Source organism: Cottoperca gobio, unplaced genomic scaffold (genome assembly GCF_900634415.1).
Source record: "Cottoperca gobio unplaced genomic scaffold, fCotGob3.1 fCotGob3_318arrow_ctg1, whole genome shotgun sequence".
Lineage (NCBI taxonomy): Eukaryota > Metazoa > Chordata > Actinopteri > Perciformes > Bovichtidae > Cottoperca > Cottoperca gobio.
This window is the reverse complement of record NW_021166926.1, coordinates 58,284-70,061: the sequence shown is the minus strand read 5'-3', so window position 1 is coordinate 70,061 and position 11,778 is coordinate 58,284. Positions and strand designations below refer to the sequence as shown.

At 45.0% G+C, this 11,778-nt stretch overlaps 1 protein-coding gene across 1 annotated transcript in view; it reads left to right on the top strand.

The window, feature by feature from the left end:
- LOC115005553 (succinate--CoA ligase [ADP-forming] subunit beta, mitochondrial-like) overlaps positions 1 to 8,664 on the top strand; it is a 13,360-nt gene extending 4,696 nt beyond the window's left edge. The window contains 11 exon segments of the mRNA XM_029427425.1: positions 872 to 1,034; positions 3,334 to 3,462; positions 5,509 to 5,550; positions 5,553 to 5,603; positions 5,605 to 5,650; positions 5,956 to 6,117; positions 6,452 to 6,594; positions 6,695 to 6,778; positions 6,780 to 6,816; positions 8,203 to 8,291; positions 8,542 to 8,664. Coding sequence (XP_029283285.1) covers positions 872 to 1,034; positions 3,334 to 3,462; positions 5,509 to 5,550; positions 5,553 to 5,603; positions 5,605 to 5,650; positions 5,956 to 6,117; positions 6,452 to 6,594; positions 6,695 to 6,778; positions 6,780 to 6,816; positions 8,203 to 8,291; positions 8,542 to 8,616 — 1,021 coding nt within the window. The 3' untranslated portion in view covers positions 8,617 to 8,664.
- Positions 8,665 to 11,778: the final 3,114 nt, after the last annotated feature.

Sequence of the window (11,778 nt, the reverse complement as noted above, 5' to 3'; positions counted from 1 at the left end):
AGTAAGATGTAAGAAGTAAGAAGATGTAAGAAGTAAGATGTAAGAAGTAAGATGTAAGAAGATGTAAGAAGTAAGAAGTAAGAATATGTAAGAAGTAAGATGTAAGAAGTAAGAAGTAAGATGTAAGAAGTAAGATGTAAGAAGTAAGATGTAAGATGTAAGATGTAAGATGTAAGAAGTAAGATGTAAGAAGTAAGAAGTAAGATGTAAGAAGTAAGATGTAAGAAGTAAGAAGTAAGAAGTAAGATGTAAGAAGTAAGATGTAAGAAGTAAGATGTAAGATGTAAGAAGTAAGATGTAAGAAGTAAGATGTAAGAAGTAAGATGTAAGATGTAAGAAGTAAGATTTAAGAAGTAGAATGTAAGAAGTAAGATGTAAGATGTAAGAAGTAAGATGTAAGAAGTAAGATGTAAGATGTAAGATGTAAGAAGTAAGAAGTAAGATGTAAGAAGTAAGAAGAAGTAAGAAGTAAGATGTAAGAAGTAAGAGAGATGTAAGAAGTAAGATGTAAGATGTAAGAAGTAAGAAGTAAGAAGTAAGAAGTAAGATGTAAGATGTAAGATGTAAGAAGTAAGATGTAAGATGTAAGAAGTAAGAGTAAGAAGTAAGAAGTAAGAAGTAAGATGTAAGATGTAAGAAGTAAGATGTAAGATGTAAGAAGTAAGAAGTAAGCTGTAAGAAAGTAAGATGAAAGATGCCGCCTGCTTGTGAAATGTGGCAGAGAACACGGAGGAGATGAAATGTGTCTTCATGTGCGGAACAGACAAAGAAGCTCTTTAAAGATGTCCATGTGATATTGTTAGATTGGACTTTGACGTGATGAGAAGGCAGTTTATCAAACACTAGCAATCGTCTTGTTCTTCGTCTCCAGCCCCGAGGAGGCCGCGGACATTACCTCTCAGATGATTGGTCGGAAGCTTTACACCAAGCAGACCGGGGAGGCGGGTCGAATCTGCAACCAGGTGTTCATCTGCGAGCGCAGGTACCCACGCAGGGAGTACTACTTCGCCATCACCATGGAGAGGCACTACCAGGTACAACACACAAAACACACACCACACTCACAATTTTACATTTGCAGTTGTCCATTTTAAGTATGTTTTGGATTTCTAAGAGTAAATAATATATTTTTAAAAATATATTAATTCCTACTTTAATTCTTTTACATTCTTAGTTGTAGTGGTTGGCATATATTTATTTTTTATTATATAATTTATTCGCTTTTTTTTCGTTATTTAATCTATGTGTGTGTGTGTGTGTGGTGTGTGTGTGTGTGTGTGTGTGTGTGTGTGTGTGTGTGTATATATGTATATACAGTATATCTCAAAAGTGAGTACACCCTTTAGATTTTTGCAAATATTCTGTTATATCCTTTCAGGGGATAACATTATCCTACTGAAACTTTGATATAACTTAAAGTAGTCAGTGTGCTGCTTGAATAACAGTATAGATTTATTGTCCTTTGAAAATTACTCAGTACACAGCTGTTAATGTCTAAACAGCTGGCAACAAAAGTGAGTACACCCCATAGTGAACATGTCCTAATTGTGCCCAATGATGTTGTTTTCCCGCCCTGGTGTCATGTGACTCGTTAGTGTTACAAGGATTCAGGTGTAAATGATAAGCAGGGCTGTTAAATTTGGTGTTTTGGGCACAATTCTCTCTGAATGCTGGACAACATGGCACCTCATGGCAAGGAACTCTCTGAGCGGCTGAAAAAAAGGATTATTGCGCTTCACAAAGATGGCCTTGGCTATAAGAAGATTGCCAACACCATGAAAATGAGTTGCAGCACAGTGGCTAAGATCATACAGCGGTTTTCCAGGACAGGTTCCACTCGGAACAGGCCTCGCCAGGGTCGACCAAAGAAGTTGAGTCCACGTGCTCAGCGTCATATCCAGAGGTTGGTTTCCAAAAATAGACGTGCGAGTGCTTCCAGCATTGCTGCAGAGGTTGCAGAAGTGGGATGTCAGCCTGTCAGTGCCCAGGACCATACGCCGCACACTGCATCAAATCGGTTTGTATGGCCGTCGCCCCAGACAGAAGCCCCTTCTGAAACCGATGCATAAGAAAGCCCGCAAACAGTTTGCTGAAGACAATGAATCCAAGAACATGAGTTACTGGAACCATGTCCTGTGGTCTGATGAGACCAAAATAAACCTGTTTGGGTCAGATGGTGTCCGGCGTGTGTGGCGGCACCCTGGTGAGGAGTACCAAGACAAATGTGTTTTGCCTACAGTCAAGCATGGTGGTGGCAGCATCATGGTCTGGGGCTGCATGAGTGCTGCCGGCACTGGGGAGCTGCATTTCATTGAGGGACACATGAATTCCAATATATACTGTGACATCCTGCAGCAGAGCATGATCCCCTCTCTTCGGAAACTGGGCCGTAGGGCAGTTTTCCAACATGATAATGACCCTAAACACACCTCCAAGATGACAACGGCCTTGCTGAAGAAGCTGAAGGTTAAGGTGATGGACTGGCCAAGTATGTCTCCAGACCTAACCCAATTGAGCACATGTGGGGCATCCTCAAGAGGAAGGTGGAGGAGTGCAAGGTGTCCAACATCCGTGCGCTCCGTGATGTCGTCGTGGAGGAGTGGAAGAAGATTCCAGAAGCACCTGTGCAGCTCTGGTGAATTCCATGCCCAGGAGGGTTAAAGCAGTGCTAGATAACAATGGTGGGTCACACAAAATATTGACACTTTGGGCACAATTAGGACATGTTCACTATGGGGTGTACTCACTTTTGTTGCCAGCTGTTTAGACATTAACAGCTGTGTACTGAGTAATTTTCAAAGGACAATAAATCTATACTGTTATTCAAGCAGCACACTGACTACTTTAAGTTATATCAAAGTTTCAGTAGGATAATGTTATCCCCTGAAAGGATATAACAGAATATTTGCAAAAATCTAAAGGGTGTACTCACTTTTGAGATATACTGTATATGGATATATATAATATAGTATATCCACATATATATACACATATATATACAACATATATATATATATATAGATATATATTATATATATAAGATATAGATATATATATCTATATATAATATTATATATATAGTATATATATATATAACTGCTTTTCTCAGTGTTATTAAATAATGTTTTGTTGTTCCGATACGAGTCATGGCAGAGGAACAATACGATCAGCTGATCACAAAGAGCCCTAAAGATGAGTTCAGGTTTATCTCAGACTTCTGACATTAAAGCGTTTTTCTTGTTTGTGGATGTAAATAGAGTTTCTGTCCGTCAGACTTTCTAACTGGAAGAGTGCAGAAGCTCTGGAGTTAAACTCCACCCTCGTGTCCCTCAGGGCCCCGTGTTGATTGGCAGCTCGCAGGGAGGCGTGAACATCGAAGATGTTGCGGCGGAGAATCCAGACGCCATCGTGAAGGAGCCCATCGACATCGTGGAGGGCATTAAGATGGAGCAGGCTGTCAAGGTACGATCCACGGCAGATGGAAGCAGCCACGAGTCACTGGAGACGCTCCAGCAGAAACAGGATGCTGTGTGTGTTTGTGTTGCATTGTGGGAGACGATCATCACAGGAGGCTGTTGTCAGAAGGAAAGCGTTTCCTGAGCCGCAGGTTTAATCTCTTCTCATACTTCTCAGCAGACTTCGTTCCTCCCACAGAAACACATCTGCCGTCATTCAAGACGTCTTCTTGTTTTGCCGTTTGTTATTTTCAGAGATGCGTGGAGAGTAAATGTCCTGGTGGTTATTGGAGCGCTACGACCCGTTAAAGCCATAAACTTACGTCAGACGGAAAAGATCATTAGGACAGTTAGTTTCACAGAAGACACTTTGGACAAGTTTGGTACCAACTGCTGTCTGAGGTCACGGTGACGACGTGAGACGTCTTCAGAGCGGCACTCTGAGTGATGATCTGCTGCGCTCACACCCAAACGGGAAGCACCTTCGTGTTGTTATTAATCTGCTTTATTACAGCTGCATGAACTCGATACAAACAGATTGAGCTGCGGACTTAAAGATCCAAGATGTTTATTATTGGTGCTCACAGACGGCTACAATAATTATTTCCTCCATCTCTGATTGGACAACATCAGGACGCTGGAGAACTTTCAAGAACAGAGTCTCGTGAATTGGTGTCTTTGCATTGACTTTGTAGGTGAGAGGGAAGCATTGATGAGGCTTCTGAGCATGTAGGGCAGGTGACACGCAGACAGACGCAGACAGACGCAGACAGACGCAGACACACGCAGACACACGCAGACACACGCAGACACACGCAGACAACACGCAGACACACGCAGACACACAGACACACGCAGACAGACACACAGACACGCAGACAGACAGACACACAGACACACGCAGACAGACACACAGACACCACGCAGACAGACACACAGACACACACACACGCAGACGCAGACAGACACACGCAGGACAGACACACGCAGACAGACACACGCAGACAGACGCACGCAGACAGACGCACGCAGACAGACAGACACACAGACACACGCAGACACACGCAGACAGACACAAGACACGCAGACAGACAGACACACAGACAGACACACGCAGACAGACACACAGACACACGCAGACAGACACACAGACACACACACACGCAGACGCAGACAGACACACGCAGGCAGACACACGCAGACAGACGCACGCAGACAGACACACAGACACACGCAGACAGACACACAGACACACGCAGACAGACACACAGACACACACGCAGACGCAGACAGACACACGCAGACAGACACACGCAGACAGACACACGCAGACAGACACACGCAGACAGACACACGCAGACAGACGCAGACAGACGCACGCAGACAGACACACGCAGACAGACACACGCAGACAGACACACTGCAGGACAGACACACGCCAGACAAGACACACGCAGACACACGCAGACAGACGCCACCGCAGACAGACCACCGCAGACAGACACACCGACAGAACACGCAGACAGCCGCAGACAACACACGCAGACACACGCCAGACAGACGCAGACAGACACACGCAGACAGACGCACAGACAGACGCAGACAGACCCAGACAGACACACGCAGACACACGCAGACAGACATAATACGTTTAAGCTGTGAGAGAATTTAAAGTGTTTTTAATGTGAACACAGGTTTGTCTTAAAAATGACCTTCAGAAAAACATCTTGGTTTCATTTCCCTCTGAACTTGGTTGTGAGCGTTTCCTCTTGCTTCTCGTCCCTCTGAGTGTTTAGTGTCTGAGCGTCACAGAGAGCAGACGCATGTTTCACACAGACGCTGCTGCTTGCAGAGCTTGAGTAAATGCACAACATTAATGTTCCCTGGTGTCCAACTCACACACGTCTGTAAAACCACACGACATTAAAAAGACGCTGCTTCTCTTGAAGTTCAGCTTTTATATTTCAGGTTGAAAATCATCGTTTTTAACTCGATGGTATTTACTACAAGTGATTGAGTTTATAAAACCAGATATAGTCTGTCCTCCGGCAAGGTCGCTCAGAAGATGGGTTTTCCCGCCGGCGCTGGTAACCGATTGCAGCGCAGAGCATGATCAAACGGTACAACCTGTTCATCAAGTACGACGCCCTCCATGGTGGAGATCAACCCCATGGTGGAGGACTCCTCCGGCACTGGTACACACACACACACACACACACACACACACACACACAGGAGTTATCTAAGCGTGACCGTTATTAACTATTGTTTGTTTTCCGTAAATATATAAACATAAATACCTTGTTTGAAGCGGTCACTAACAAACTGTGTGTGTGTGTGTGTGTGAACCAGGGTCGCCTGTGTTAATGTTTAAATGCTTCAACTAATGAAGGGTTAATCTTTGTGGATCAGAGTGATTGACTGAAGTTTCCACTCGCTGCTGTTAAAGAATGAAACGTCACGGAGTCGTCCTCTGATGCTGAAACTTGTCTGTCACCAGTGATGTGCATGGACGCCAAGATCAGCTTCGACTCCAACGCAGAGTACCGGCAGAAGATAGTGTTCGCCATGCAGGACTGGACCCAGGAGGACCCGCGGGACCAGCAGGCCGCCAAGGCCGACCTCAACTACATCGGCCTGGACGGAACCATCGGCTGCCTGGGTGCGTGCACGGAGACGCTGCTGCTTCACACTATTGTTTCAACATAAGATGATCATTATTATTGATATTGTGATTATTGTCGAGCTCGTCTACATCTCATGTTTCAGATACTCAGGATCAGTAAAGAAACTGCACTTTAAATTATTTAAAACATTCTTTTTGTTGTTTTCAGTTCAATAAAATTGTTTAAATTATTTTTTTAAATAATAATTTAGCAATTAATGTTTATTATTTCAGCAGTATACTATATAAGTGAGTTCACTTTAATATCTGTTTATCTATTCAACATCCTGAGTGTTTTACTTTGAAGTGACTAATGGTCGTTGCTCTCCAGTTAACGGAGCCGGTCTGGCCATGGCCACCATGGACATCATCAAGCTCCACGGCGGCACGCCCGCCAACTTCCTGGATGTGGGAGGAGGAGCCACAGCTCATCAGGTGACCGAGGCCTTCAAACTCATCACCTCTGACAGGAAGGTACGAGCACGCAGACACACCTGCAAGTTCACTGCCAGGATGTTCTTTATCACCGCTTCATGTTAGCTCATGCTAATGCTAATGCTAATGCTAATGTCAGGTCCAGGCCATCCTCGTCAACATCTTCGGAGGCATCATGAGGTGTGACGTCATCGCTCAGGGCATCATCATGGCTGTGAGGGAACCTGAACCTCAGGATCCCCATCGTAGTGCGGTTACAAGGTAGAACACGCACGCACGCACGCACACACACACAGGCAGCAGCTGGCAGCTCAGCAGGAGAACTCGTGTCTGTTTGATGCCTCCGACTTCAAAGTCTGTCTCCTGGAAACATGCAGAGAGCGATGACCCCGACTGAACTGTGCATCATCATCGTTTATTATGTTTTTACAGTTGTCTTTAAATATCTTGTTTTATCCAAAACCCAAACATATTCACTTTAATAAGATATAAAACAGAGAAGTCATCAAAAGAGTCACATTAATATAAATATCTAATATGTCAGAGCCCTGAGCCTCGCGGCAGGTGCATTATATTATTATATTAAACATTGTCTCGGCATCGAAACGTTTCTTTACACCAGGGGGAACAGTCTGTTCTTGGTGTGGGGGTCTACCTCTGTCCATGTTTGTATGTTCCGCTCTGCAGAGTTATATTCTATTGCTGTCTAGATTATTATTTTATTTCTTCTAGTGGATTTCTTTGTGTGTGTTGTGACCTCGAGGGATCTAATGGTCTCGCGCGGGTCGTACACGGCCCGGAGGTTCCCCGCCGCTGCTTTAAGGATTTAATTGATTAATCAAAGATTGTCTCTTGACGGACTAACTGCTGCAGCTCGACTGTACGTGACCTTCAGATGGTTAGACGTGACTCCTCGGCTCACATCATCTCCACACAGATCTGCTGCCTGCTTGTGTTTGGAGCCTGAACAGAGCTGACGTTTCTCCGTTTCCCTCGGGGCGACACTTTTCTGCTCCTGTTTTTCATTTTGGAATCAAACACCCCGTCAACTCCAGCTGGTGCCGAGCGACTGAGCTACACGTTAAGATTTATAGGATCCGAAGTGTAGAAGTGCTGCTGCTTCACTGACGCTGAGCGCTCAGACGCACTCGGGGATATTTTTTATCCACATGTGAAAAACCTCAGTGTTAAAGAATCTGCAATTTCTAATGAGCACAGAAAAGTAAATGAAGCTTCTCTGACTGAAGGTCTGTCCTTCACTCTCTCCTGCTGAAGCCAGCAGAGTTCAAGAAGCTCAGGTCTGTGACCTGCAGCCGAACACCAATCGCAATCCTCCTTCATCACTTCATCCAACAGCAGAGCAGCAGAGCCGTGGCTGCACACGAGAGGAAGAGGAGGAGAACACAGAAGATGATGTCGACTAAAAACATGAACTTTGTCGTCATCTGGTTGAAACTCCTGGATTTAAATCTACATCGCAGGGAAAACAATCCCAGTGTGAAGCGTCTGTCTAAAGATCAGACGAATGAAAGCAGAAGATAAAAACACTTGAATGTGTTTTTACTTCCAGCCGCAGAGACGTCACCTCCCTCTGGTGTGAAGCACTGAGTGAGCTGACCGTTACAACTTCTGTGTTCTGTTTGTTAGGGACGAGAGTGGACGATGCTAAAGCTCTGATCGCTGCCAGTCCGCTGAAGATCCTCGCCTGTGACGACCTGGACGAGGCCGCCAAAATGGTACACACACACACACACACACACACACACACACGATTGTTTAACTGGTTAATACTTTGAGGTAAAGACTTTATTTCCACAGTTTGTAAGTCTGTAATAATAATGGACGATGAGCTGCGTTCTTGTGGAAGGTTCTTAATGTTTAACACGTCTGGATGTATTTAAGTGGTTTATTTATTTCCATATGCTCGGAGTGTTTAGCAGCAGCTGTGATGTGAAGAACTGAAGCTCTGGGTTTCTTCTCTGGCAGGTTGTGAAGCTTTCTGAGATCGTCTCTCTGGCCAAGGAAGCTCAAGTGGACATCACCTTCCAGCTGCCCATCTAAGAGAAGAAACCTCCACCTTTGACCTCCATGACCCCCCCCCCCCCAAACCACGTCTCCCCCTTCCCCCCTACCGCACACCACACGCACGCACACGCAGCAACACCTCCTCTCCTCCTCTGGCATGATGGCAGCTGTCTGCCAGGTAAACACGATGGATTCAGTTGTTCTGGCGCTCCGCCCTTCGTCTCCCACGTTTCTACAAACTTTACGTTGCACTTGAGTCGAAACGCACAAACCTCCACTTTTAACTTCCTCACGCACGACAACACCCGTTTGTTATTCAAGCAGCTGTTGGGAAATGTTTGGAAAACAAAGCGCGAGCAGCTGAAGCTTGTTCCCGTCTCATTGTTTAGGGTTCCGGCTCCTGCTGAAGCATTGTAATCCCATTACTGTAATACACACGTGCACGGTGGTCTGCTGTAGGAACGTAACGCACGCGCACGGTGGTCTGCTGTAGGAACGTAACGCACGCGGCACGGTGGTCTGTCGTAGGAACGTAACACACGGTGGTCTGCCGTAGGAACGTAACCACACGGTGGTCTGGCCGTAGGAACGTAACACACGGTGGTCTGTCGTAGGAACGTAACACACGGTGGTCTGCCGTAGGAAACGTAACACACGGTGTTCTGCCGTAGGAACGTAACACACGGTGGTCTGCCGTAGGACCGTAACACACGGTGGTCTGCCGTAGGAACGTAACACACGGTGGGTCTGCCGTAGGAACGTAACACACGGTGTTCTGCCGTAGGAACGTAACACACGGTGTTCTGCCGTAGGACCGTAACACACGGTGTTCTGCCGTAGGACCGTAACACACGGTGGTCCTGCCGTAGGAACGTAAACACACGGTGGTCTGCCGTAGGAACGTAACACACGGTGTTCTGCCGTAGGAACGTAACACACGGATGTTCTGCCGTAGGACCGTAACACACGCGTGCAGAACAAACACGCTGTCAGTCGAAGCATTGATTGTAAGTCGTGTTCGCTGCAGACGTTTCTTTCTGCAGGTCGAACTGCACATTTCAACAGTGGAGACACGTTTCCTGCGCGACGCTGTGAGCAGGAAACACTGAACACAGTTCTTTATCAAGCTTTGAGCACGTTTAGCATCTGGATGCAGAGTTGATCATATCTGGGACCTTCGCTGCCAGCTGTGGACTCGGGCGTATTGATCTGTGGCGTCCTGACGTCTCACGTTTTGAACAAGTTTAAAATGAATTACTCAGCGTTGCTGTTTCGCAGAGAGGAGCCTCGAGGGAGAAACACGCAGACTAAGAGTCGAGCGTTTAATCCGCACCGTGTGATTTCTTCTTCGTCTCTTTCTTCCTCGCTGATTACAAAGCGCTGCAGCGCGAGCTTCTTCTCTCCTGACCCGTCCTGCTGAGGTGAAGCGTGCTTTATTATGTTAGCCAATGAGGGCGCACTGAGGCTCATCCGCTGCTCCAATCAGATGCTAGAACACCATTGTCGTGTTGGGAGCACAAGGCTCTCGTTCTTCTGGAGGTTTCTTCTTCCATCGATGTTGAAAGTTAAGGAACAAGCTGACGGCTGGAGTTTTGAGTTTCTGCGTATTTATGATGAAGAATTCTGCTTCCCGTCTGCCATCATGCCTCCTCCTCTTCCTCCTCCTCTTCCTCTGTTACTGTATGTGAAGAGCTGAGGGTGGTGTGTCTATACCTCTTCCTCTCCTCCTCTTCTCCTTCTCCCTCCTCCTCCTTCAGTGCTCCGAACACAAGCCGACGTTGTGAGTTGTACGTCATTTATTATATCTTGTAAATAACGCTGATGTTCTCTCTGTACAATATTTATGCTCTGAAAGAGACGACGAACGCAAACCTAAAATAAAACTGAGAACACAACTGGTCCGTGTCTGTGGACGCTTCTGTAAATACAGTACACACAATACACCACAAGTAACACACAATAACACACAAGACACCACAACATACACCATACACCATACACCATACAACATACACAATACAACATACACCACAACATACACCATACACCACAAACATACACAATAACACCACAACATACAACAATACACCACAAGACACACAATACACCACAACATACACAATACACCACAACATACACAATACACACAACATACACAATACACCACAACATACACAAGACACCACAACATACACAATACAACACAATACAACACAATACAACACAACACTACACAAATACACCACAACATACACAATACACCACAAACATACACAATCCACCACAACACACACAATACACCACAACATACACAATACACCACACATACACATACACACAGTACACACAATACACCACAACATACACAATTACACCACAACATAACAATACACACAGTACACACAATACACCACAACATACACAATACACCACAACATACACAATACACCACAACATACACAGCACACACAATACACCACAATACACACAATACACACAATACACACAATACACCACAACATACACACAACACAATACACACAATACACACAATACACACAATACACCACAATACACACACAACATACACAGTACACACAATACACCACAACATACACAATACACCACAACATACACAGTACACACAATACACCACAACATACACAGTACACACAATACACCACAACATACACAATACACACAATACACCACAACATACACAGTACACACAATACACCACAACATACACAATACACACAATACACACAATACACCACAATACACCACAACATACACAATACACACAATACACACAATACACCACAATACACCACAACATACACAATACACACAATACACCACAACATACACAATACACCACAACATACACAGTACACCACAATACACCACAACATACACAGTACACACAATACACACAATACACACAATACACACAATACACCACAACATACACAGTACACACAATACACCACAATACACACAATACACACAATACACCACAACATACACAATACACACAATACACCACAATACACACAGTACACACAATACACCACAACATACACAATACACCACAACATACACAATACACACAATACACCACAACATACACAATACACACAATACACCACAACACAACACAATACACACAATACACACAATACACACACACACACA